General features: G+C 42.2%; 1 protein-coding gene across 1 annotated transcript; it reads right to left on the reverse strand.

The window, feature by feature from the left end:
• Nucleotides 1-6,552: 6,552 nt before the first annotated feature.
• LOC118254146 (merlin-like) lies at nt 6,553-25,276 on the reverse strand. The gene is given in 18 exon segments (XM_035559164.1): nt 6,553-7,014; nt 7,996-8,205; nt 8,898-9,048; nt 9,645-9,772; nt 10,525-10,627; nt 11,533-11,750; nt 12,306-12,428; nt 12,872-12,985; nt 13,780-13,812; nt 13,814-13,855; nt 15,609-15,746; nt 16,191-16,266; nt 17,251-17,333; nt 17,556-17,624; nt 18,421-18,504; nt 22,900-23,022; nt 23,436-23,561; nt 25,187-25,276. Coding segments are annotated over 18 exon segments (1,947 nt in total). The 3' UTR covers nt 6,553-6,978.
• Between the last annotated feature and the right edge of the window lie 2,530 nt (nt 25,277-27,806).

Consider the following 27,806-nt stretch of genomic DNA (forward strand, 5'->3'; position numbering starts at 1 on the left):
ACACCGACAGTACATCACGCAGTATTGGTCCTGACGCAGACCAACACTAACCTCATAGCTTCCTTTTATAAGTTCACAGATATTTGCGACGAAGGAAATGCAGTAGATCTCACTTGTCTGGGCTTCAGCGAGACATTTGAAATGGTGCCACACAGTAAATTATTAGCTAAGGAGGGAAAGATGTGACTGGCATATGTAATGTGTAGCGGGTGAGGAGCCGCCTGAAAGGGGCACGGTCGTAGCTTCAGCTGGAAGGGGAAGTGTTAGACTGAGGGGGGGCTACCAGTGCAGTTCCTTGAGTTTCTGCCTCAAAAAAATGATTCTGCTTAACACTTGCGTTAACGATCTTGGCACAAAAAGCAGGAGAATGTAAAGGAAATTTGCTGATGAGGCAGAATGAGATGCTATCATCAATCCAGAAGAGGCCAGGATATCACAGAGAAAGATTATAATGACCTTGAGGACTGGAGTAATGGGGAAGGGTTTGATTCAGTACTGCAGACTGGGCAAGCGTGCTGCTGGGGGCCAGGGATTGCAAGAAGAGCCGTCCCAGCGCAGGAGGCCATCTGCTGGATGTGTTTGGGGCAGGGAAAGGCCCATGCCACAAATCACAAGGCTGTGACCAGCCCCTGGTATTATACAACAAGAGAGGAGTCAAAGGCCAAAAGGGCGGGGCGGGGGTTAGGAAAACGAAGGGCTATGACTGATCTGTGAGAATACATCACAGAGGCCAGCACCAGGGTGGAAAAGAGCTATTTTAGCAAGCAGACACTGCTGGTATGAGGATACAGGGCTGGAAGCTGGCTGTGAATACAAACAGGTGGGAAATGAGATTCCCACCTGGAAGCAGTACGTTTCTCAAGCAGGTTACCAAGCCAGGCAGGACAGATAAAAACCACCAGCGTTCATACAGACATTAGTCCTACTGTCCAACCAATGCCTGCCAGACTAGGGGTATTGTTTTCCTTCTGAATTTGGGCGGCTTTGTCTTTAGGAGGGCCTGTTCACAGCAGCATTTTGGAGCCCTATTTTAAAAGGTGTCATTAATTGCAATGCTGCTTTGGTATCAGATGTTCCACGAGGCTGTACAAAGGCAGTCGGCCCACACAGGAGGCAGCTGTCTGCTCCGCTATTCCCAGGACGATCGCTAGATTCACTTGTTCCCCTCCAGGACTGGAGGTGGTTTCAGTGGTTGTGGGGTTTTGATATACGATTAACTACTTCACTCTGAAACTCCTCTGGCCTGCTCAGCTCAACCACTCATTCTAGAACCACTGAAAAATAGCTCTTCGTATAAATTTCCTCTCGAGTATCCTTTTTGGACGCTCCCATCTCTAACATCTCATTTTTCTCTGCCCTGAAGGAGCAGCACTGAGGCAGTGCAAACACTCCCATCTCCTGTGCTGGCTGCTTTCTGCTTCTGCTGCCCAGGAATAACTTTGATTTTGCAGCTGCAGCCTTTTGCTCATCACCTTCCCTGCATTTACCTTGCCCAGCTTGCTGTCCTTGCTGCCACAGTCCCCAGGATCATGGTCACCAACAGGGAAGGACCTCAGTGCACCAGATCTCCTCAGGGACCAGAGATTTCTATTCCTCTCTTTTCCTCTGCAAACCTGGATCTGATCATTTCTTGAGAGTCCCTCGAGCTTCCTGAACTGTGTCTCTGCTGAGTCAAAAGATTCTTACAACACTATTTTAAATTATCAGGCTTTTTATATTGAGTTCCTCTTTTTTTTCTGGAATCTCCCTTTTGAATTTACTGACACAACGCTGTCTCAGGGATCAGTTTGTAGCCCTTTCCCCTTGTTCCTTCCAACCCCAAGAAGCAGGACTGAATCACACTGGAGGCAGGGTTACTTAACGGTCCCTCCAGGCCCCTCACTTTGATCCTCCCAGCCTGTGAGCACCAGCACCCATGGCATTCCCCCAGTCCCAAGGCCCAGCCATGAAGCTGTCCCACCGGGCAGGCTCATTGCAGCTGAAGGGGATGGTTTTTTCCTTCTCTGAGCTCCCCAGGGAGAGCACAGACGTTTACGTTTCCGGCCTAGCAGATAACAAGCTGTCACATCCCGCCTTTGCTTTTAGGACCAAGCCTGGAGTAATGGCAAGCATTAGGCCTTTAGCGCCCTTCAGGGACGGCTCCTTCCTGCAGGCTTCATGCCAGAACCCTGCTGGGTGTAACTCTACTGTTGCAGCATGATTAGGGCCCTCTGCTCCCAGGAGAGGTGTCGCTCCTGATTCAAAGTGCTCTGTGGTATGAAAACTGCTCTCTGCCCCAGTCTAGACGTCTCAGCGCAGCCCCAGGGCTCGGCTCCCCTGCGTGCCCAGAGCCCTTCATAATGCTGACCCTCCTACCCCTGAAACAGCACTGCAGGAAAATGGAAAGGCCAAAGGAGTGCCAAAACCTAGAAATAACAGCATAGAGCTCAATCTTGCACCTGGGCCCATCTTTTACCCGTAAAGCTGTGTGAAAATCAGTGCCATTAGAAATTAATTACACTGCAGAATCGTCAGAGCAGGCCTTCCTGTGCTGCTTTGGTCCATGTGCCCAGTCAGGGATACCAGACACACAGATGGCAATGGGGAAAGCTATCCCATCCTGAAGGAGACTTCTGTTTCAATGCTGAGTGCCCCTCGTTGCAGGAGAGCTGCTCTGCTGGTACCAGCCCAGTCCCACGGCCACGCTGCCCACACTGCCCAGACCTCAGAGAGATGGAGTGGGAAAAAGTCTTCTGCAAGAGCTGGCTTAGGCTCACTTCCACGTTGTGAGTCTGAGATGAGAGGGAAGGATTGCTGCATGCGGAGATGAGAGCATGTGTAGTGCCAGAGCAGGGTTACTTCATTTTATGTGTGCCCAGGGCCCTTGCAGGAACATATGCAGAGCAGACCCTTGGTCTCCACGGCCCCTCTTTCATGGCTTTTATGGTCTGAGATCACCAAGCGTCCTCATGAGACAACACCACAATGTTAAACTGGCCAAAGAGCCTAGATTTAAGGTGTCTGCATCCCCACCTCAGTCTGATCTGTGATTTTTGCCACAAAGGACTCATTACAGCTGTGCCCATGACAGGATTTTGTCCCCAGTGTACTCCCCATCACCCAGAGGAGCAGGCTGGGAGCACATGTGACAGTCAAATTAGGGGGGGCAGCCTAATACCCCCACACACACACACTCCTGAGGTTTAAACATGAGCACCAGGGATGTTCAGGGAAGGACACAAGAAGCTGGCACCTGCCTCCAGCAACAGAGAATAAATATCTTGGGCCCAGGAAACAATAGATCCTGCTGGCTCCGAGTGCACATGGCTAGCCAGAAGTAAGGCAACGGCACAGCCTCAGCTGCCGAAATGAGATGCAGGGATGACAGGCTGCTGGTGGAGGAAGAAGAGGAAGAAGCCTGCATGAGAGTAATTCTGCAACAGCAGTCAGTGAAGGCAGGATGTGAACTCATTGTGCTGCTGATGACTGGGCTCCTTAAAAACAGCAGCACAGGGAGGAAAAGGTCAAGGGCAGATGAGTCAGGAGCCAGCCACACTCACTGCAGCACCCACCTCCTGGTGCCAGGCTGGGCCCCAGCTGGGTGGATACAGACTGGTTGATCTTTAAGACAGGTTTCTGTAGAGGGTATGGTGTCAGAGGATGCTGAGATGCCTCAGGGGGCTCAGGCAGTGGGATGAGGGGATACACAGAAGTGGCACTGGGTCTGGGGACTGCAGCAGATCAGGCACGAATGGGATGCAACTCCAGTTTGCTGGCACTGGGCCCATTGGGTAAAGTCTAGGGAGGACTAAGCAGCATTTGCTCACTCCCACAGCTCAGATCAGGAGCACCCAGATGAGTAAGAATATGTGGTTTCCCATCTAAGCTTTTCATGATGGCAGGGAGAGGCCCTCAGGGTTAGAGTAAGTGGTTTTTCAGAGAAACAGAAAAGAGGGCTGTGGAAAGTCATTCACATCCACACCGAAGATTAAAACTCATGGTGTTGCTCCAGGAACAGACTTCCTCACCTTCCAGGTGATCTACTAGCACTTCCTCACTGTTACAGTATTTTCTTCTATTTTTGTTGTTGTAGCTTGAGACCAGAACATTGTGTCTTATCCAGCATGGAAACAGAGAAGGATTTTGTTCTTTCCTCCTCGCAGTAGCCCTTTATGTAGCTATAGGCTTCTCAGGCCTCTCACCCTCTTTAGAGCATACATTTCCATGTTGTACAAATTTACCAAGCCTGTGCTTGTTTCACATAGCATTAATGGAAATACCAAATAGTACAGGACCTGTGGCGTCCCACAAGTTTCTGGCAGTCAGGGGTGCAAGCTGCTCAGAAGGCCATTTTCACAGCCTGATCGTGACAATGATGTGTCAGGACTATTACAGGATTTTTCTGTAATACTGCGAGCTAGCTCATACCCATGGGACTAAGCTGTTTGTGCAATAATCACTTCTCAGACTATAGCACTTACACATTTTGAATTGCCATCAAGAATTATGGCAGGTTAAACTCCAGGAAGGGAATATGAGCAAGCTCAGGCTAGTGTGGGAGCTGGCAGAGATTGCCAATCCTTTTCCCATCCCATAGCCAGGTCTTTCTGAGCTATTGTAAAGCACATCTGAACAGTGCGGCAGAGCAGCATTGCAGCACCATCTGCTGACAGCTGCCTGCAGGTCCACAGGCCTTCAGCACCGTCACCATCTCCAGCCTCAAATGTTTGAAGATGCTGACAGCATCCTTGGATAAATACATCACTCTTCAGGATGAGGAATCAAGCAATGACTGATTAGCATCAGAAGCGCCAACATACAAGTATAATTGTTTCAAGTATCTATTTAGGTTTTAAGCAAATTAATGCCCTTGTGCACTTCTCTTTGCAGTGCCTTCCCAGCAACACAGTACCTCTGATTTCACCTGTTGTTCTGCAAGCATTTTTTGCCTTTTTTTTTTTATCACTTTTCAAACAACACCTGTACAAGCACACAAGAACGTGGTGCTGCAGATTAGCAATGCACAGCAAGAATACCTGTGAGCCAGCAGGCTGAGAACAGCTTGTGGAGATAGGCTTCGTTTTTGGTCTGGCAGCAGTATGGCCCTGTCCTCCTTTTCAGTGTGACAGTACAGGATTTCACCAATCGAGTCCAAAGAAATGAATAAATCCTGTATGTGGAGCATTTCGCTCCTGCCATGTCCAATGATGCAGCTTAGATACAACAGTGAAAGGAAGCCTCAGCACACGTGGCAGAATGAGGGTATAAACTTCGTCATTTGTGGCAATACCAAGAAAAAACAGGAATACAAAACCAAGAAAATGCTAGCTCTCCTTATCCCACTCCTCTCCCCCTGCAAAATCTGAGAATGCCAAGTTCCAAGTTGCTTTTTACTGCTTTCCCCTAAGACTATTTCCTACGCCACCACTGTCCAGTTCTGGCCAGTGCCAGCCGCTCAACCTTGGGGCCCCCAAAGCATCTCCCTCTCCCCTTTATGTCTTCTCCATCTCACAAGGATCGCTCCTCCCCAGACCAATCAGAAACTATAGATGTAATAGCCAACAGCCTGCAAACACCATAGGAGAGCCATAAAGAGAATTAACAGCCCTCCCCTTCCCTGCCAGCCAGCAGCAGCAACCACTCTTATGGCTGGGAAAAAGAGACACCAGGACACCACTGCAGATAGCTGTTCTGTGTATCTTGCAGTGTAACTGTCAGGACTGCTAAAAATCTGAGAACAGAGCTGGCTACAGATGCTGTCTCCCACTGTGCTCTCAGTCTGTTGTAGACGGATACAGAGGGGATTTGCATGTTTGTTCTTGGAACTTGCCTTGTTAATGTTGTTGCAATATTGACACACCATTCGGTTCAAAGCTGTTACTAGCAAGTGAAAATTCAAGCTTTTTATTGAATGTATTTTTTATTCTTAGCTTTTAGAACTAGATATTTAACAACATTAACATCCATTTTTTACATCGCATTTCACATGCTCAACTGTGCTACTACTTTAGCTACAGCTGTGTATTGTCTCCGCTTTCCCAGAAATCCTCAGACTGAAGATTTATTGGTCAAACAGGCACTTAAACACATACAAAACTAGAAAACGCAAGTAGATTTTACTAATGAGGCAGACATTTTGCTGCACGCACCTCTCCATCAGAAACAAGTCCAACTTTAGCAGACACCAATAACATATTTTGTCTTTGTCTAATTTGGAAGCTGTGTTACAGAGAATTGGGAAACAAGTTAATGTATGCAAAGTTTGCTGGAGCAGCAAGCAACAGAAAGTGCTTGATCTAGTCAGAAACTGTAGAGAGAACAGAAGCTTTGCATTCCAAACAAAGGATTCCCCCAGGAAGGAGAGGTATTTGAAGATGTTCAATTCTACATCTGGAATTACAAGCTGAGATTTCTCACAGAGAAATGCAAATCAATTAAGTGAACAGAGAAACTTTGGGAGGAAAAGGAAAATATTTGGCAGGCAAACACTAAAACGTTGAACAGCTCTGTGACAGTCATGCCCTATGGACAGGACCAAAAACAGAATTAGTCTATTGTGGAGGTAAACACTAAGGTCACGTACAATTTATTTTTTTTTCCTCATCCCAAACATCTCCAAGACACTTGCTGCCTGGCATCCTTTCTACACACAAAGAGTACCATGCTGGTAAGTCAGTGTGTAAAAATACCCAGGGGGAAGGTTTAGTGAAGTGTAAAGTGTTTTTTCAAAAGTGCATAAAAAGTAAACAATGCTCCTTTGGGTTTGTATGTTTTCCGTTGGACCCAAAGACACTAGCCATTTTACACCAGCAGTTTTAATGCTCCCAGCTTATGTTGCCTGCCTGGAAACCAAATGGCACCAATAACGATAGAACCACGTCTTTATGCCGATGACTGTCAGGAGACAGAGCTGCACAAATGTCCTCGCATAGGTGCATTTTGCAGCAGCCAAACAGACAGCAATCAGGTTCTACCCGTCTGGTAAGGAGACGAGACTCTTCAAATGTAGATCACATCCGAGTCATGCTGTTGAACCTACATGCAAATTAAATAAGAAAAATTAGTTCTACTTTGAACTCCTACAGAAAGCAAAGCCTACTTTGTTTTGGTCTAATTCTTCCTTTTTGTCTGACGGGAGCCTTTTGCAAGATGCCCTGCAAATGGTTTTTCTTCCCTCTTGAAACAAGCCTGTTTGCCTCACAACTGTCTACATTAGGTTAGTCTCAAAATATCTGTTTCTCTTATTTGCAATAGAAAGAGCTGCTTCCTCAATTGCTGCTACACTGAACTGTTTTCCTTTTAGTTCTAAGTCTACAACCCTGTAGGTTCTGATCTTGGAAGTTATATGCTAGACACTCTGACTGATCCTGAAAACCCCCAGTTTTGTTCATAGAAAACAGCAAATCCGGCTTACTTTATTGGTAGTATCTTGCACAATTAGCATTGCCTGAAGAAAGCTGATTTCCTTCCATATGTACAGGACTGCACGATCTTACAGTCCTTCTTGAACACATACTATGTTCTCCACTCCAGTGAAGTTTAAAAAATTGTTTTGTTTTATAAGACCCAGTTCATTATTATTTTAGGATTCTTTGAGAGAAATGACAGAAGAACTGAGCTGTAGGAAATCTAGGCGTTTATTGATGTCTTTATCCCCATCCCTTAAAACCAGAAAGATTGGCACAGTCTGTTTTAAGTTCTCTCAGAGCACTTTCTCATTTCCAAGCCTGGCTGATACAAATAAAATTTAACAAATCCTCCTACTGCATATGGGCATCACTTTCATTTACCAAGGCTTAAATCATAAGTGAGAAAAAACAGGTGGCCTCAACAGCCCTGAACGCTGCTCCAGTGCAGGGCCTCCAAACCTGTGGAACAGCCATGCTTTGTGACCTGTCATTTCAGAGGCTGCGACAGAGCTGGATAAAACCGTTCCCTAAAGCCAGCCATTCTTTACTTCTTTGAATTCTAAAACCTCTAGTCAATATTTGGGAATTTACTTATAAATCTGATTACCTTTATAATCTGTTTTCTGGATCCTGTGCCTACACTATTGGCAACCGCGGAACTTGTTTGAAAAGATGACTTTTCCACTGGCACTGCATGCTGAATTTTGTTGGTACAAGGCCAGCTGCTTGTAGTATTTAATGAGTAAGCAGGGAAAGGTCTTTGAAGATTTATATCCAATGAATCTCCAGTTTCGAAGGTTTTCATCCATGACGGGGTCTTTAAAAGAACACATGGAAATTTAATGCCCTCTCTCCATCAACATTCATTAAGCCAGAAAACATCAAATGCATAGCCAGCCAGAGCATACAGGCCATCTTCCCTCAATTTTTCCAAGCCTCCCTTCTCTCTCAAACAGTTTACTCAGGGCCATTTTTATTACATGTGGAGCAAACTGGAAATGCAAAGACAGCCCTAGTCTTCCCCTGGTTCAGGAAGAGTGTTTATGTAAGTAACAAGAAATTTATGACCAAGATCTGAGTTTAGTTCCTCACTGCCTGAAGGGAGGGGGGGGGGGGGGGGGGGGGGGGGGGAAAGCCAAGACTTTTACAAGAGATTAATAGAAACCACAAAGCACGTGAATGAGAATGTGATGCAAACTATGAGAAACCACATTTAAACGCATTAAGTTACAAGAATTTAGTTTGTTCCATGACAGTAAACCTTACTGTGATTTCATAACCTGCAAAACAAGGTTATTATTTTTTGCTTATGTTACTGATATCCTGCCAGGGAAATTATTATTTTTTTTTGACATGAGTAGTCCTCTTCTCTGTTCACACTTAAAATATTTTAGTATCAAGGGTCCTAAAGAACGTGCATTGAATTGAAATACAGCAATTACCTTTGGCATACACACATATACTATTCTCATTATGCCGGAAAAAGTGGCAGGTATTTAGGATACGTACATTTCCTAAGGAGCGATCCAAGGATCCCAGTACTTCAGTCCAATGAGAGTAAAGCCCAGACTGTTTTTCTTCTAGCTTCAAAGCATGAATTTCAGACTTCAGTTCTTTCAGTCGATCTTCAAATTTTTTGCTCTTTTCTAAGTAATCTAGCCTGTAGTCCACATATTAGAGACAAAAAGCTTACTACCATAACGTAACTCAAGAGCGGGGGTTGGGGGAAGCAAGTGCATAAGGAGAGGAGAGGCAGTTCTTTGCTTCATTTTGCCTTTCTTTTCTTGTATTGGCAAAATGAAGTCTGGCACGTGTCTGCCTGATTCCCTTGCTCCAGTGAGGTGGTTCACTTCCACTCCTCGGCATTCACAAACTAACTTTTTGCCAAGAATTTCCCTCCAGACCAAGAGATGAAAAGCCCCTTGGTATCGAAGCAATACCACGCTTTAACACTAGAGGGAAACTTCTGTCCTCTAACATGTTAAAGAACTTCATGCCCGACCTACTGGTCTCCAAGACAGGAGGGTTCTGGATCCGTCATGGGTTGATGGCACCACAGAACTTTTCCTCTTTGCAAAACAGCTAGTTTTACAGAGACATAACCTGCAGCAGCTCAGTAAAAGGCCTCCAGTCATACATACAAGGAGAAGGCCACCCTCAGTTGTTAAGGATGTAACCTGTGATTCCCAGAGAATTTTTCCTTTCTGTACTTTCCACGATTAATCTCATTTATTTACACCATAAGCATATTGATACCTCTCTCGCTCTATCTCAAAGGAGAGTCTCTTCAGGTCAACATCCTTCAAATCCAGCTTGATGGACCCTTTGTCAAAGTTGGCATCTCTAGTGTCCGTTGGCAAATATTGCGGGTACTTGACCATGTGCTGAAAGAGGCAACACAAGCACTATCAGTAAGATTTGATTGTTTGATTTTGGTTTTATCTCACCAGCTTCTTCAAGAGTGCCCTGCTGAGCCATTTTACAAGCTACCCATGGATTATGAGAAACAGATGCTCCTGAAGACCTTCCCCTCCATTTGAGTGGCCGCAGATGAACTGCCAAAGTCCACAGGCCACAGATCTAAGCGCAGAAAAGTACCTTAGCTGCAGGGTTCCTTATTTATTTCAGCAGAGAATGGAAATCCATTCCCAGCGAGACTGAAGTAGAAGAGACTGTGGCACACTGCCTTAGCAACAACTTCTTGCTGGTGACAGCTTCACCTGCTTTGCCTGAAGATACTCACAAGGAATTCACATGCCAGCTTCAGTACAACCACCTCCACAAAGTATTGTCTGAGATGGCACAAAGCCAGTATCAGGCATGAATGCAGGCAAGACCATCTCTGCTTCCCAAAACCTAACGCAAGTCCTGTTTTGGCTTTTGTTTGGTTAGAGTTTTCTTGTTGTATTTTTGTTTTGTAATATTTGTCTCACCTTTATCTTCCTGACTCAATGCCCTTAACAAATACAACTTCCATTCCAGTTACACTGTGTTCAATCACCAGCTAGTCCTCTAGGTGTTTGTCTCGCAGCTAGATGTAGACATGCCACAACCTAGCCTGATCAGGCTACAAACATGAAATTAACATATGATAATCTCCCAAGATGAAGCAGTGCCCAGCAGAACAGAAACTTACAGGATAATTAAGCCTGGTGATGTCTAATAGCTTCTGCTTGGCTTTCCGTTCAGCCTCCCTGGCTTCATGCAGATCTTGTTTCAGATGCTCTGCTTCCTTGGCTCTGCAAGACAAATATCATAGCATGAATGGCTGAGGATTTCCAGCATAGAGGAACACATGGATTTCAGAGTTATGCGTCTCACTAGTTTCTGGAGAATAAGATCCATTACTCTGAGTGATTCCTCTACCCAAAGACATTTGCAGTAGGATAGTCACATGGAGAACCAGGCACAGCACGACACAGGCTTTGAAGGGCAATCCTGCAGGAACTGACTGAATCAAAGTGTTTTTTCTACTCCTAGTTTCCACGGGTTCAAAAATGACCTATTGATACAGATTCTTCAGGCTGTCAGAGATCCTCCCTGAGATGAGGAGGGGTGCAACATATCTGCTCTTTATTTTGGCAAGCTTTTTGGCAGCATCCTAAAACAAGCAGAAAGCCCTGAACAACCTCTGTCAGCACTAGTCTGCTCTGCATCTTCAGGCAGCACAGTGCTATGGAACATGCAAACTCTTGCAGCGTGGTTTATACTCCACATGAGTTTACCTGGGCTATACTGTTCAAAGATCTGGAAGGGATATGAGATACCATTACTTAGTAATGATGAAAAGTTTCATAGCTTAGGGGGTATACAGGTTGTTAAACTTAGGTAGCTAGGTAACCAGTGCTCTTTTGATAATGCTAAATAGAAGATGCATTCTGGATCTTTAATACTAAGCATCTCTAAAGCCTTCCATCAGGATCCTTTGTAAACTTTTTGACCTGCATCACAACCACTGGTAGCAGGTGGAACAAACAAGACACACAAAGGCATTTCCACTCTGAAGTGTGTTGCTTTGGGAAAACTCCTCCCTACTGCTCTCCTTCCCCCTCTACCTCCCACCCTCCTGCTCTGAGAAAAGTAGCATTCTCTCTGCCCAGGCAACCCAGTAGGGGCTACACAATCACACCCCAGCAAATCTAACCTCCGGTCAGACTCCTTCACCAGCTTCACTGCTATCAGCTCTGCCTCCCGCATCTTTTGCTCCATCAGGCGTTTCTCCTCCTTGGTTTTCAGAGCTGTTATCTCCAGCCTCTGTCGCTCTTGCTCTGCTTCTGCAGCATTCTGGGCCAGCAGTTTAGCCTCCTCTTCCGCAATCTGAGCTTTCTCTGCCAGCAGCTCTGCCGCTTCCTGGGATCGGAGCTAAGAGAAAAACTTTTTGTAGTTACTCTGTCTAGCATCTACAATTTCACCCTTGCAGTCAGTAAGGAAGAAGATATCTTTCCTGAACAGATCAACAGATAAATATAGTAATCCCTAAAATAAAAAGTAAACAATTGTAGAGTCTGATGTTCCTCCTCTGCTCCAGGATTGCCTAACTTCCTTCCTGCCTCTCACTTTTATACAACAAGGAGACATTTATTCAGAGTTGGACAAAGACATGAACCAAAAATTGTCAGAAGTTGCCCCCTTCAGTTGCCAGTGCCACATGCAACATGCACTAAGCCTTCTTTCTCCCACTTTCAGCTCACAAGGTTACTTCCTTTCCTCTTTGCCTGAAGAAAGTGCTTTGAACATAGGGAGAATGGCTCACAGCAAATTCCAGCCTGCCTTCTCCACCACTGACCAGAAACTGTCCAGCCTGTATAAGCCATAACTTCTAACGCCTCACAGAAGCCGAAAAAGAAAAAAAAAAAAAGCTTCCAAACCAAGAAAGTCCCTTCAAAGTGCAAGAATATTCAGCTTAGTGCTACTCACCAGGGCCTCATTGGCCTGCCTGGCTTCATCTTCCAGCTGGAAAAGACGCCTTTCCAGCTCTTCTTTGGCTCGCTCAGCTTCTTCTCGGAGCTGCTTCTCCCTGGCCAGCCTTTGATTCTCCATCTGGAAAGAGAATGAGAAATACCACATTTGTGGGTTTGCAACAGAATCTCATCTGGGCCCGAGGCAGCACAGCAAATGAATCTACTGACGAACAGACTGCTCTCTAGCTGGTGAGCTGACATTTAGCAGAGATGCAATGCTGAAGCTACTTGCACTTCAGCAGCACTGAACTCCACTAACTGGTAACACTGGTTATTTCAGACTGCTGGAAGAACACTTGCATCGATCTGTTACGTACCCCAAATCTTCGTGATCAGCTCTTCAGTTTCACAAACATCCCTTACATCCTCAGATGCCGCATACACACTAGAGCTGTTCCCACACTCAATCCTGCTGCACTTTCTCACCTCCCACACACATATTGATGCAGTGCATGGACAGCAAGGGCACCAGCTGGAATAATAATCAGTGTTTTCAGCAATAGAGGAGCAAAAATAATCTACCTTTTTTCTAGCCTTTTCTTCCCTAGCTTGTGCTTTCATTTGCTGGATCTCTATTGAGTCCACTTTTCTTCTCCTCATAAACAGGTCGTGGTTTCCAATGCACAACTGCAAAATCTAGATAGGAAAAGCAAAGCAAATGTGATTGTGACATAGCTGCACCCCATCCAGAGGGGCAGAAAGAGTCACACACCAGTCTCACAGGACAGAAGCTAACACTTCTGACTTCAGCACAAGTGCTGGCAGTTGCTTCCCTTCCAAGAAAAGTGACACCAGGGCAGGCTCATACTCAGGTACATAATAGTTTAGAAAACATCACAGGATGAGGGGGTTCTCCTTCCATCCTTCATCCCTGTCTGGTTTCAATTTCCTGAAAAAGAACAGGCAGGGGGTCTAGGCCAGGAGTACACAGGAGGCAGCTATGTGGGAATGGTCAGCTGTGGTGGCCCCCCATCCACAGGGTCATTGAGAAGCGATCCAGCCCCTGTGGCCGTGCTAGGAAGCAGTTAGTGATAATAGAATTAGCAAGTTGACTAGGTCCATTCCTTTTTGCTTCTCCCAGAAAAGGAGAAGCAACAGCTGATTAAGAATCCACAGCAGCCAGATAAGCAGACGCTGCAGTGGGCTTTGCACTTTTCCATACGCTACGTCCCCCCTTCCACTAACTGGATTTCCCTTTGTGATTTGGACCTTCTTTCACATCTCACTTTTCACCCATCATCTCCCCTCCCAGCAGGGAGAGGACAAACATATGTACCCTGACTTCCCAGGCAGAAGAATCCTATGGAAAACATGTGCTGAAACTCAATGCTCCCTGGCCTCTACATCGGTTTCACAGACAAACATTTCTCACTCGGGTATCACTCAGTACTGCCAGGCCCGGTTTTAAAGGATGAAAACAGGACACTTACCAATTTGTTTACTTTTAGCTGAGAGGAAAAAAAACTTGAAGACTTCTGCTTTTTTGTCAAGAGGTTTAATAGTTAACTGTTCAGACAAAAGATAAAAATAGAGGAAGCAGTGAAAAGGAAGAAAAACAAAGCTGAAACTATTTAATATTAATGCAAACTTTAGTCCATCTCCACTTCTCTCCAGGGAGGCAGTGATTTATGCCACAAATACAGGGAGAGTGATGCAGAAGTGTTTTGCTCACAAGAATCAGAACCAGGGCTGTTCTCTGTTATACAGGTTCCTCATCTGCTCATCTAAAATAGCAGGGCATTTTAGAAAGCCTCTCACAGCCCCACACCTGGTGCCAACAATACCACCTGTGCATTGCAAACTATCCTGAGAACGCTGAAGCAAGCCCTGGTTATCAGGAAAAGAGAATACATTAAGAATATGACTACTTCTGGAGATTAGTAACGTCAGGGAGATGTCAAACACCTCTCTGAATCCCAATCATTTCAGGTGTAAACAAAATGTATTACAAAGGCCTGAAGGATTTATTCTTCTGACCATGAGATAACAGTACTGAAGCTCCTGCTTTCTCACATTTCCAGTCCTATCTCCCAAGCTGTTTCCAGAGGACATGAAAGGCTTTCATGCTGACAGGTCAGTACACACAGTTTTACTTCATGTGCTGAGCTCAGTTTGGCTGCATAACAAAAAAACAGCTCCATTCTTTAAGATCCTGCTCTCTGTGACTCATGGGTTAGCACTCTATTCCTATAATTCATTCGTAATGCAATGTATAATTTCAGGCCATCTGAGTCACCAAGATCTTAACATCCTACAGCCTGTTTCACCCTGTAGGTAACAGCTGGTTTAATGTGTTGCCTTGTGAGGAGCCGAACTGTGAACGTGACGCCAAATATAGTGGAGCTTTCATACAGGACCGCCCAATTTCCCAACAATAGGGAGCTAAAGCAGCTTATTCATGGACCAGAGGGGAAGTTTAACATCAAGAAAACAAAACTCTTTGGAGGTAGAACTTTCCTGTACGCTGCCCTGCCTGATTTAATGTATGCACAGCTAAGCCTGGACAGCAAATCTCATCCTCAGTGTTTTTCAAATGGTCCAGAGAAAGAAAGGAACAAGCCACGTTGTCCTTTGGCTGACAAATTCCAAGTATGCTGGTACCAATGTGATTTTTCTGGTTTTGTTTTTCTGATTATAGCCTTCCATGTAGCCACATGATTTCAAATAACTCCAAATTTCACCTGCTCCCCACTGTACTTTCTTCAAGTATAAGATGGACTCTGAAATCACAGTGAAATTGTAATGGTAGGGCTGTGCTGAAGACTAAAATCATTCACTGATAAACTAGTAGAATTCAGGCAGAAAAACACTTACATCTCCCTGCATGTCTCCGCTTGCCAGCGTGCTTCAAACCTCATCTATTGGGACAACTTCTGCATGCAAAACTAGCATTAAGTCTTTACAGATCATCTAATTCCTGCTGAGATAACTAAAGTCAGCCGTGATGGCATTCGTAATATCTATCTTTTACAGAGACCAACACTCTTGTTTTGCAAACGACAAGCAGCAGGGGAGGAAACAGAATAGTGGGCTCCACAATTTTAGAGAGCTTAGAGCAGCCCTTGGCTCCTAGGGGAACCAAGATTATGCGGCACATCGGAAAGGCAAGTTTGTTAAGAACTAAAACTGTAACAGAGCTCCCTAGGATTTTCCCCCCTCCCCCAAATTATTTAAACAGAGACCGCTTTCAGCCTGTTCCAAGAATCCCAGTCCACACCCTTGCCCATATAAAAAGAATAATATATCAGAGCCATCATACCTCCTTCTCACTATAGGAAATGTTTCTGATAGCACTCCACTCAAATGACTTATTTGGAGAGAACCTGTTATTAATGCTGTAGATATGAATACCTTTGGCATCAACTCCAAGTAGGAGATCTGTATGGTTTTTATTTTGCTAAAAAAAAAAAAAAAAAAAAACAGATATCAATGTCGTATTTATAGTGACATTAAACAACTACAGACAAGAACCACAATTATTCTAATAAACTGCTATTTGAATTTTTAAGAAAAGGCTGTTCCTACAAAACAGATTATGAACGTTGCTACTATTAGCTAACAAACCCAGCTGATTAAAGCAGCTCAAATTTCTAGTTTATTTATCCTTCTTCCTATTACATACCCAAGACCTTTGTCAAATGATAGAACATTAATGTTTACTGTTGTATTCACCTACTCAATTAACAGGCACGTAAACCAAGTCAGGACAATCACTACAGTGCCCACCCGCAGCAGAGAAAAGCAGAACCCTGAAGTCCCAGCTCCAAACTCCCAGAATGATTTTTAAAATGGCACTACCATCAAATACAGCAATAGCAAACAACTAAAATAAAGTACTTACAGCAATGGGAAAATAATTGACACCATACATTTCCAAGTCTTGGGCAATTTTCAAGTAGTTCATCTCAGCTTCATCCCTAGAGAATAAGACCGATTACAGCAGGTGACTCCTATCCAATCTTTCTGTCCTGACAGTATATTTCCCACTTCAAAAAGAACAGGCATCCTGGTCCTTTGTGCTTTCATTAATTTTACTGTCTTACCCTCAACAGAAAAAGGATAATAAAAACACCATCTCTACAGAAGACAAAGTTGTATCCATTTTTATTTGAGTCAGTTATAGCGCAATCTTTATTAAAATTCAAGTCCAGTCTTATCCTTGTATGTTAGTTTTGCCACTCCATTATCACCTCTTGGAGATCTACTCTACCACTATTTTCCATAACATGAGGATATTCCCTTCAGGAAGCAGAGTTTGTTGAGAATGAGTGCATTGGGCTTAGTCCAAATAAAAGTAAGTCTCTCCACCCATCATTGTCCTCCTTCCAAACTGAGGCATCAAGTCTTGGGGAAAATATTCAGGAAAGATAGTGCTAAGAAGCATTTATAACAGCCAAAGAAAAATTGAACTGAAGTGTTAGGAATGGCTGCTTCTGGGTGCCAACAGCTCCTACCTCACATTTAATTGAGCTTCCAGGCATGCTGAATGTGTTAGAAGTAGCTGAACACCCACATGGAACCGCACCAAAATTTGGTCCTGGAACTATGATGCAATGTCTATACCACTTTGGTACCTTACTAAGTATGTGGACACCTTTTTGAACCGTGATTTTAACAAGGTATAAAATATCAGATTTTAAACATGTGAGGTTGTGAAGCTCAGCAAGAGCCTAACTTCTCTGTTCACTTCAAACCAAGACCAGTTTACAAGCACTTGGTACCCTATACAAGATACTTTTTACCCTGGGTGAATAGATTTTTTTAGTAATAAACAAACCTAGCAGCATAGCTTTGAACCCAGGATCTCTTTGCTCACTTACAAAATCCAAATTTCACTAAAGACAGCAAATAACTAGTTACTGAAACGTACAGGATTTCCAAAGAATGAAATTATTTCATACCTAGCAATACCCCTGTGCTCAGCATACCAAGCAGTAATCTTTTCTTCCCACATCTCTGCTGTCAACTGATACTGCCTGAGGACCTAGAGAGAAAGGAAGAAGTTTGTTTCCCTTTGAAGATACAAATACCTGTACTTCCTCTCCCAGGCAATGTGAATGCAACAATGCAGTTCACAGCTTGGTCATTTCAGCAAGTTCAAGGCAAACACAATCAGTATCTAATGCTTGCGTTAGTCCAAAGCAGTACCAGCTCTTCATCAAAGCACAGATTCAAAAGTTTGGTTTTATACAGAATAAAAACTTACCCGTTTGGGTAAAAGTTCATCATGGGCTAGAAAGCCTGGCTCATGAAAGTTCGGGTCGTAGTCACCATACTGTCCCAAGGAAAAAAAAAAAAGTATTTCAGCTCATTAGATGCAGAATGCTGAAGAACTTTCTGGCTGCAGTTTGATGTAACTGCTCGAGACAGATGTTATTTTGGTTCTCCCACATACACTGTAAGCATAATAAGACAGGTTCCCCTCATCTGAACCATCTGTAGAAGTTAGTTCCAGTCTTTGTGCTATACATGTGGTTCCAGTGCACCCCCTAACGTGGCCTGTAACCTTACGCTTCAGTCCCAGCCTGCACCTCTTGGTAACTGAAGATGTAAAGGGATCTGCCACGACTTCACACCCTTCTCTGAACTAGGGAATATGTTGTGGAGTGTAAGCTCACTTCCTCCTACTGTATGTAGGCTGGGCTGCTGCAGAGGGCCAGCTCTGCTAATTTGTGTTCACCTCCTGCCATTTTATGAGCTGGGCTCTTGGTGGCTTGAAGGTAATTATGTTCTGAAAGACACTAAAGAATATCACACCATTGTAAGCTCATGGTATCAGCACCTCTGTATCCATGGACACTTTAATAGCAGGAAATAATTCCAATTGAGAGAAAAAATTACATTAAAATGCTACATCAAAAGAAATCCTCTAAACTGTGAAAGCATAGTATAAAACAGCAAACTAATTTCTTCCTCAAATCCTTGTAATGGCATCTAATGCTTATTTTTCCAGCTGCACCTGTGCCTCCCAGCATGACCTATTTTAATAGCAAAGTTTAACACTTGTGTTTTACATACCACCCTGTATATGTGTTTGTTAAAAATAAATAAGAGCACTGCTATGCACAGACCTTGGCCTGAACAGCATAAGAAGCCAGTAAAACTGTTGCCTCTGGAGAGCAATAGATTTCTTCATCCAGTATCTGTTTCTTCACCTAAATCAGAAGAAAAAGAGAACAAGTTGAAGAAGCTCATAGTCAAGACTTACGTCAGGCCTGAAATGAAATTAGACATGCCTGGACTATAACTTGGCACCAACCATCACAAGTTAACAGCAACAACAAAGCGACATTCAGAAACACAAGAAACTATAACATTACGTTTAATGAAAATAACTTTTGGAGGTTAAAGTGTTTTAATTCTAAGTTCACAGAACTGCCAGACAGCTATCTCCCCACATTTATATAGGGAGTCCTGAAAAAGAATCTGCTACAGAACACAGATTTATTATCTGCACTTCATTCCTTTTAGCATTTTTTTTTTTACTTCCTGCTTATGATACAGTTAGTTCTTCCTACAGTTTGTTCAGCACCATGAATAAATTAGTAAGTGCATATTATCAGAGGGTATCAAAAAACTACAGAAGTACTGCAAGTCCTTTCCTGAAATCTTTCTGCTAATGCCCCTTGCAGAGATTAGAGGCCTCAGAGTGAGAGTATCTTTACTCCAGTCTAGCAGTACAAAATGACCTGTATTTCCTGGCTTCTATAGGTTGCCAAAGAGCATAAATGGACCTTCTATACTAAAACCTGCTTGTAAATTATAGTCCTAGAAATAAGCATGAGAGCTGATGAAGTATTTTAATTTCAGAAAGACAATTCAATGAAAACATAATCAGCTGTTATATTTTCAATCACATTATTCAGCTTGGAATGACAGAAAAACACCTCTTCCATAGACCAGTGGAAAATTGTTAATATTGGTTCATTGGGCATTTTATTATTCTTCCTTCGTACAAATAGAATTAAGGACCTTTCTCACACTCGCTTTTATTACCAACTCATTTCCCAGAATGAAGCTGTACCATTTTTACCTTCAGCATTGAATAAGGGCAGGTATGCTCCTTAGCTATTGCAAATCATCATAACTTCTTTGTATTCAGCCATACTAAATGTGCTACACCAAACAATCATTTGACCTGCCATCTAAAATAGCACTAAAGAGCTACACAAACACAACAAGAAAGAAATTTAGCTAGAAAAAAAAAACTAGCTTTACAACATGTAACACATCCAAATTTTAGGCCAGGATGGACCTCTGGAGGCCACCTAGTCAAAGCAAATCCAACTAGACCAGATTGCTCAGGGATCTGTCCAGCTGCCTTCTGAATGTTGTCAAAGACAGAGACATTATACTAAAACCATTAATAGAATCTTTAAAAGCTTTCCAGAAGAATGAAGGGCACCTCACAAACAGAAACTGTCTAATAGAGCATTAGATTTATTCAGTTACAACGGTCTAAGCACAACAATAACATAGTGCCTTAAAAATAAAAGCATAGTAGAAATGGTAAAGAGTCTTTTAGCATTCTTTTCATTTTAGTACTCCATGGTGCTAGCATGATCAGAGGTGTAACAGCTTGTAAGACGTTGCTTGATTTTAAATATGTTGGGCAACTTTTACCAGGAAACCCGAAGGGGGAAGAATAAATTAATCTTCCCAAATCTTCCTCTCAGGTGTAATGTATTTAGCCTACTAACAAGCACAAGATAAGAAAATTTTACATAATGCACAGACTTAAACATTTCCAAAAAAGAAAAATTACCTGAGATAATGCTTGAGCTGCCTTTACAAATACACTTAGAACTGTAGGTGCTATGAACTGAAATGAACCATCAAGAAAGTTTTTCTTTTGAATTTAGTCTCTGGTGAGCACAATATATAACCTGAGTTATAGTACAGGGAAAATTCTTTCTACGCTGTTAAAATGGAAAGAATGAAAAGACTTTTCTTCCAAATTGGAAAGCTCTGGCTTTCATACTCCTTGGTGCAAATAATACATTTCAGAATTGAGAACAACTTAAGATAAATCTCATATAAGTGTCTGGGTGGGGGGTTTTTTTGATCATTTCTATAAAGTAGTATAACAAAACATCCTTGCAAAAGGAGTAAGTTATCTAATCGTTAAACAGAAAATGTAGCTTTAGTCACTGATGTTTATTCACACATTTAGCAAAAAGACGTTATGCCACATTAACATCTAAAGTCTGAATAGTGAGTAGAACTGAAATCTGTAGGCATCCAGATGTCTGTACATGTTTTTCCTATTGGCATCCAGGTGTGATCTTAAGTTCTTATAGCCAGGAAACTTTGCAAGTCCAAATTTGTTTCTGTCTTGTTTTTCTACTTTGGAATGAGAAGAATTTGCTAATTGCATATCTGCTAGTCAAGGCAGGTTCAAGGAGAAAAAGTGAAAAGAAATCAGGATTAAAAGAGTAGGAAGAGTTCTGCCCCCCTCACTCCTTTCCAAACTTAGCTTAAGAAGCAAATTTCCAAATGGTTAAGGGTTCTGGTGAAGTTCTAGTTAGCATGTTAACCTTTGGAATAACAGCATTTTCCCATTACTTCATTAGCACATCCTCCTCAGGGAACCAGTGTATTTACTGTGTTTATTTACAGACGCAGACTGATTTTACTCCGTAAGCCAACCTACTTGCACAGACACATACTACTGAAAGCTACCAGAATAAAGAGTGTGTAACATTCAGAAAATTCCACAGCTACTCAGGAGAAAAGATGGGTGGCACAGATGTTGGAAAAAACAGCTGACCACCAAGTGACCATCCCAAACTCAATGCTTGTATACCTACTGTTACAGCTATAGCCTATTGCTGCAGCTGTCTCTATGCTGCTTTACTCCTGTTAAAACTTGTTAGATAAGCAAACCTATGTATTTCAGGATGGATATCAAATTGTGATCTTGTCCCCTACAATCCCAAAAGAAGATCTAAAGAGGACAGGTTAGGTAGTTCTTGTTTTCTAGTGATTATGCCTTCTGCAGTCTTACACAACAAGATCTTCCAGTAACCACCTGGACTATTTTTAGAAGCTTGGGAGTTTTAGTTTTAGGGATAGATTGCAGTCATGGGTCTTGTTCCATCTGCAGCTGATATCAGTGAAAAAACTTACTGTTCCCAAGTGCTTATCACCATTCCTTTCCTCTTCTTCACCTTCACAACTGCCACCATAATTGCTGTGTAGTCACTCCCTCACACCATTCATACACCTAATAACAGGTCTCTTCTAATCCTTCTCGTTTTGAAAGAACTAGGTTAAGGAATGGTTACTCAAGAGGTTACACCAGCAGTTCTAAGAGAAAGATGACAAGGAGCTTTTGAGACTCTTCAACTTAGCTGCAGCCAGAGCAGACCAAGTGACACAGTCCTCAAGATGACTCCTGAAGCTGATAAAAATGGGGACTTCACTCTATACTTCTCACCCCTGAAGGGTTAGGGCAGGAACCTTGAGAAACTAATTCCCAGACCAACAACTTTAGGTAGTGCTCCATAAGGGCAGGAAGTCTGGTAAAAATTGTGGTTACCCTTAAGTGGTATACAGATGGCTTAAAATCTAACATTAGAAGAATCTTCACAGAGTTCTGAAAACAGAATACTTGTAAAAGATGAAAGAAGAAGCTGGTCGGGATGTCCTAATTATGCTTGGGAAAAGAGCACTGGTGTCTGCATGGCAGTGGAAATAAATGAACAAATAAATCTGAGATTACTTGTCCTCTGAGTGTGAAAATATCGGGACCAGTTATGAAAGCACCTATGAGAGCGGCTATGGAGAAGCTGCTAGCTCAAAAATACAACACAGGAACAGGCAGACTTAGCTCAAAAAGTTCCAACCTACACAGAGTTTCTTCCCAAAATCAAAAATTGAGTATGACCAACACTGCTGCCTCGTCTCCCCGATTCACACTCTAAACCTCAGTAAAAGTGGGAAGCTTTGTAAGACAAGGTCTACACACATTTCAAAGTTAAAGGGTCACTAATTTATAACTGATGTACTTTTCCTTGCCCCACCTCAAAGAGTATCAGTCCCAGGGTATAGAATTCACATCTCCAAAACGTTTGGTTTTGCAGCCTTCCTTCTACCATTAGCTTCAACTATAAAGTTCTTCAAGCGGTGCCACCCTTGCATGTTTTTTGTTGTGTTTTTGTTTTCTTTTGACCACAGACTACTAGGAATAAAGCAAGTCTGGAATATCCAGGTGCAAAATTACCACTGGAACTGCTAGGTGTAAAAATCATTTTACATGAAACTACAGGTCCCAGCAATTTAACTCCCATTCCTAGCACAAACAGTAAGAGAAGCCATCATGAGAACAAAAGCCTGCAGAAGGCAAACATTCAACTTATCATCACACAAAACCACAGTAGCCAGGAGAGATGTTTGTATTTTACAAAAATGAGATATTTACATATACTATGATATGGCTGAAGCCAGCAGAGTCATTGTGAGACTAACAACAGCCAACAAGATCAAAGACATTATAAAGGGACTGGGGTGAACACAGAAGGAATTCATGGTTAAAAAATGTTCCTGACCTGAAGGAAGAATAAATGCTGGGTAATTTCCTGTAACAGTTCCTCTTCTACCTTCTCTGGGTAGAATTTAGCCAAAAAATGAAAGCTAATGGGATCTTCTTTGGGGATTTCTTGATCTAAAACCTGCTTAAAGATAAAACCAAAATCAGCAGTAAAAATGGTACAGAAATGTCTCAAAATATTATTCCAGAGGAAAATCAGAAGGCAGCTAATAATCCAGTTAAGGCAGCGTTTCCATGTCCTAGAAGGAAGGGCAATGCTGAGCTTTAATGTATTAACAATAAGCGCATATAGTGGTGATTATATGAATATGTGCATATATTATATATTATGAATCAGTGCATATAGCAGTAACACTTCAGACCAAACATTATACAAGGAGATTGCATAACACAATGAAATTCAATCCTAAAAAAAATGATATCATCTAGAATTATGGGTTGTCATTTAACACATTCCTTTAGCTCCTGAACTTAAAGAAAAAGTAAGTCTTTTACGAGTAGAAGATTGCAGGTTACTATTTTTGTTTTCTGTACCTTTTTGTCCATCTTTAACCACGTACACATTCCCTTCATTGTATACTGCAAGCCAAAGAACCAGGTCTCCCTTAAACCAAGTGCTCGGCACACCAAGTCAAACAGGTCCTTTCCCTTCCACTTCATCTAGAAAAGAAAAAGAAAATAATACAAAACATATTTATCCTGACTGAACTTGCCGCATTTTTGGCGAGCAAACCAGGTTACCATTTGCCTTTCCCCTACAAACTATTATCTCACCTTTAGCTTGTCAAAGAAACATGCCTACTGCTGCCTACAGCAAAGGTACAAGAGCTGTAATGTTCTACTTCCTCTTCCTTTCCTCCAAACATTCAAAGCTGCAGGCATTTAATCACAGCATCAAGCACTTTATGAGCAGAGGGAATGAGGATTGTACTACTGATCTCCTAGGACCTAGCAAAGCTTTATTAATATTTGTAAAAATCTTATTCAACAGTTTACACAAATTAGAGAGTCTTGAGAGAAGGCCAGGGGGAAATCAAAGGAGTGTGAGGGCACAGAGTAGAAATGCCAAACAATCAAAGCAAATCCATCTTTCACATACCTCAGCTATTTCAGTGGCAACAAGCCAAGCCTTTATGCTACTCTGATTTAAATGAGCAGGAGCCTGTCTTCTTGGAGTAGGATTTAGTGCACAGTGTAGTCAGGATCTTTTTTTTAACCCAGTAAAAAAATAGCAATCTAATTTACAAGCCTAGCTCCGTAGAGAACAGAAACTTTGATTAAAGGTCCCAAAATTCACACACACATGATGTCTCATTTTTCACTGAAGAGGCTGCACATCTGTTTCTTCTGTTTGGCTACATATTAAAAGATGATTTTGTCTCATTGCAGGGTCAGCCACTAAACTTAACGGCAAAAAAATAAACTTTGGGGCAACATTTGGATGGAAAGCAGGAAATCAACCCAGAAAAAAGCAGTACTGGGGGAGAGCAAGAGATAGCAAAGGAAGGAATACATCAAGCTGGATTTGTTAACAGGATTCTAAGCTCTGAACCAAATTTTCCAAATTCTGTTTTCACAACCCTGATGGCAAGTACTCTAGATCTGTAAGTTACAGAAATGCACTGCTTGTGACTAGTATATTGTCTCTGAGGGATCAAGTAAATGAAATATTAAATGCCCCACAACAGTCATCTCTCTCATTAAAATTGCTATCCTAGTGGACCTTCGTTTTCTAATTCGCCTTCTCAAAGTAATTGAGCTTTTTTTTGCTTTTGTTGGATGATTAGGAATTAATCAGGCACAGTCCTGTCTCCTCAACAGTGCAGCCCAATTCATTTATCAATTGATCGCTTGCTATATATGTATTCTTCCACATTTTTCTGCAGTCATGCTTTCTCTATCCAATTTACTAGAGAGCCATAATTAATAGAAGAAAAGCTAGCTTTTACATTTGATCATTTTTCTCTCATGCCCACATAAGATATAAGCCAGCCATTACAGCTAAAGAAAGAAAATGGAGTTTACAGATGGCGAATCACACTTGAAGAGAATTTCCCAGATCAACAAACATGGAGCACCATTTTGTAAGTTAGTTTCTAAGCAACATCTTAGGACCAGCTCTGACCAGATTTGTTTATCCAGGCCTGCATCTTAAAGAACCTGGTCACATTAAAAAAATGTGGCTTTTAAATGATAGCTGTGGCTTTTCAGAGAATTTTCAAGGGTACGTCTTGCTCATATAAAGGGCAATTCCAACTTTCTAGTATTTTTCTGAGGGCTCTTACCTCACAGCTGAATTCCATTTCAGCATCCACTGTTATAATTTTGACTTTAAATGTCTTTGGTTGTTTCTTCTTCAGGCCTCGGATAGACATATTTTTCAGTTTATGAGGACAGCCACACCTGAAATCAAACATAGCTGCATTTAGGGCTAGAAATACAGTAATTTTCTTGGCTATATTTCAAAGTAGGACGAGTTCAAACTTGCAGAATAAAGTCACCCTTAAATACAAGCAGTCTCTGCATGTTTGATTCCAAGAAGATGCTCAAAACCATAATTATGTCAAAACAACAACAAAAAAATTAGTTTGACCTGAGGATTTACTCCCTAAAACTCAATTTCTCTAAAATATTATTCTTGTCTTTCCCTGAGACCAGGGCAAACACTAGCTTCCTACACTACTAGAAAGAACCTCATTCAGACCTTACATTGCAAGATCCAGGGGACTGCCTCTCACTACAGCAGAGAACATCTAGGGAACCTCCAGTCCAGCCCTCGTGCTCCATACAATCACCTGTGTCCATGCAATTCAGCATTCTCTTGCAGTGAAACTCTGCAACGGATGAATATTCAGTTTCAACAAAAGTAGAACATGGCTTTGGAGTAATGTCAGCAAATTAGACATTCCTCATCCCTTTTATACACCCAAGCAAAATTCTCTTCCTCAAAGGTCTCTGTTGTATGTACCACTGTCAGTACTCTAAATGCATCTGCGGAAGCGCTGCTTGTAAAAGAGAGCCACATCACACAAAAATTTACTATACCAAACCCAACTCAATACTTTTCCATCAGTTGTCTCCTTGAGCGACTATCCTATCAAGTTTCTTGACATCATAAAATCTCAGCTCCCTGAAATTATATAAATGCCAGAAATATATCCAGTGAAATCAAGCTGAATTTACCTATTTCTTTTAGACATATAAACACACAATGATGAAAGCTACTTAGAGCACCAATTTTTTCCAGTGATTTTTCTTCTAAGGTGAAATTAATTTAATTTTGCAGAAGCCTAGAGAAAATTTCTTCACAAGTTTTATATTCTGAATGCACTTGACTGCATGCCATCAAAAAAGAGAAATAAAGACACGTGTTATTTCCATTGTCATTAGGATTTTGTGTATACCAGCCAAACCAAACGTTGGAAGTTGGGGTTAAATGGTAGCGTGAAACCACACTCTGCAGCACACGTCAGCCTGTAATTTTTTCTTCTTTACTTCTTTATTTTTTTTCTTCTTTATAAATTTACTTTATAAAATTAACAGCTCAGTCTTGCACAACCCAGTTAGAATCTGTGAACTATACAGGTCAAGAAGTGGCAGAGGCATTATTGGTTTCCTACAATGTAAGACTATTACAGGGTGGCAGACTTCCAACCTCTTCCTAAGCAATTCCAAAATAAAGTTCTAGTTAAAACGGAAAAGTATAAAATACTCTCCAGTATTTTATAAAATATCTTGTCCCTTTCTTCTCTGCTGCTAAGCTTTCAATTGGCTTACAAATACATGGGTCATTTTCCACTTACTTTACATGTGCCCCTCATCCAAAAATTTCAGATGGCTAAATAGGAGGTAAAATATATACAGAAATTTTTCTTTCTGACTTGTAAGGAAGCTGAGGCAGAGAACAGATAAATCAGGTGCCAAGTCACGTGGACATCAGCCAGACTTGAGAACAAGTACTTGAGGCAACTCAGAGTGGGGAAAAGAAGCTCAGGAGAAAATTCATCTTTCTGACACCACTGAGAGCAGTTGAGGTGTCCTCTCCCTCCAGCTGGGGCTGGTAAAGCTTCTGCTGAAGTCTTGTGTCCAGTTTGAGGCAACACACTTCGAGAAAGATAATGGGATGACTGGAGAGAATCCAAAGCAGAGCGCCAAGGGCTAGAAAATAATCTGTAGTAAAAGGAAAGTACTGGTTAGTACGGAGAAGGGACAAGTGCAATGAGATATGATAATGTCTGCTCTACATGACCACAATGGTTAGGACAAGGAATAATGGGCTTAATTAAATTGCAGCAAGTCACACACTGAGAAAAATTCACTCACCAGAATACTATAATGGTGGAAAAGTAAAGAAGTTCTGTCTTTCTGAACAAGTTAGATAAACTTCTGCCTGCAACAGCATGACAGTATGTGCCCCCACCTCAAGACCAAGGGGAATACACATCCCTAAAGCACTTTTCCTGATTAGTCCTCCTGCTGGCGGTGCCTGCCAACAGTGCTAGAAGAGGACAGCTCAAACTGCAAAGAATTAGGGTAAACCAGTGAGTGTCAGGGATCTTAACACATGGGAGGCATATCCGAAGAAATACCAAATCCCTTCACCTTTGGGGTATCCCCCTTGTCGTGGGGGAATACTTTTATTTAGAGGAGTGCAAAGCAGATCTCACCACTGAGTGCATTTCCTCTAATTGAGGCAACATCACAGTGCTGAGCAGAATCCAGGTCCTGTTTAGCATACAAAGGTGTTTTCAATTAAAGGGAAAGGAATGCTTAAAAACCACAAAATCACCATAGTAGTATGGTGTAATACGACCACAGTAATATCGACAGGGAGAGCACCATGTGAAGGCATCCAAACCAGCAGTAATTATGGCAGTAATTTTTTGATCCCTAATCTGCAAGCTG

This window comes from Cygnus atratus, chromosome 20 (genome assembly GCF_013377495.2).
Source record: "Cygnus atratus isolate AKBS03 ecotype Queensland, Australia chromosome 20, CAtr_DNAZoo_HiC_assembly, whole genome shotgun sequence".
Classification (NCBI taxonomy): Eukaryota; Metazoa; Chordata; class Aves; order Anseriformes; family Anatidae; genus Cygnus; species Cygnus atratus.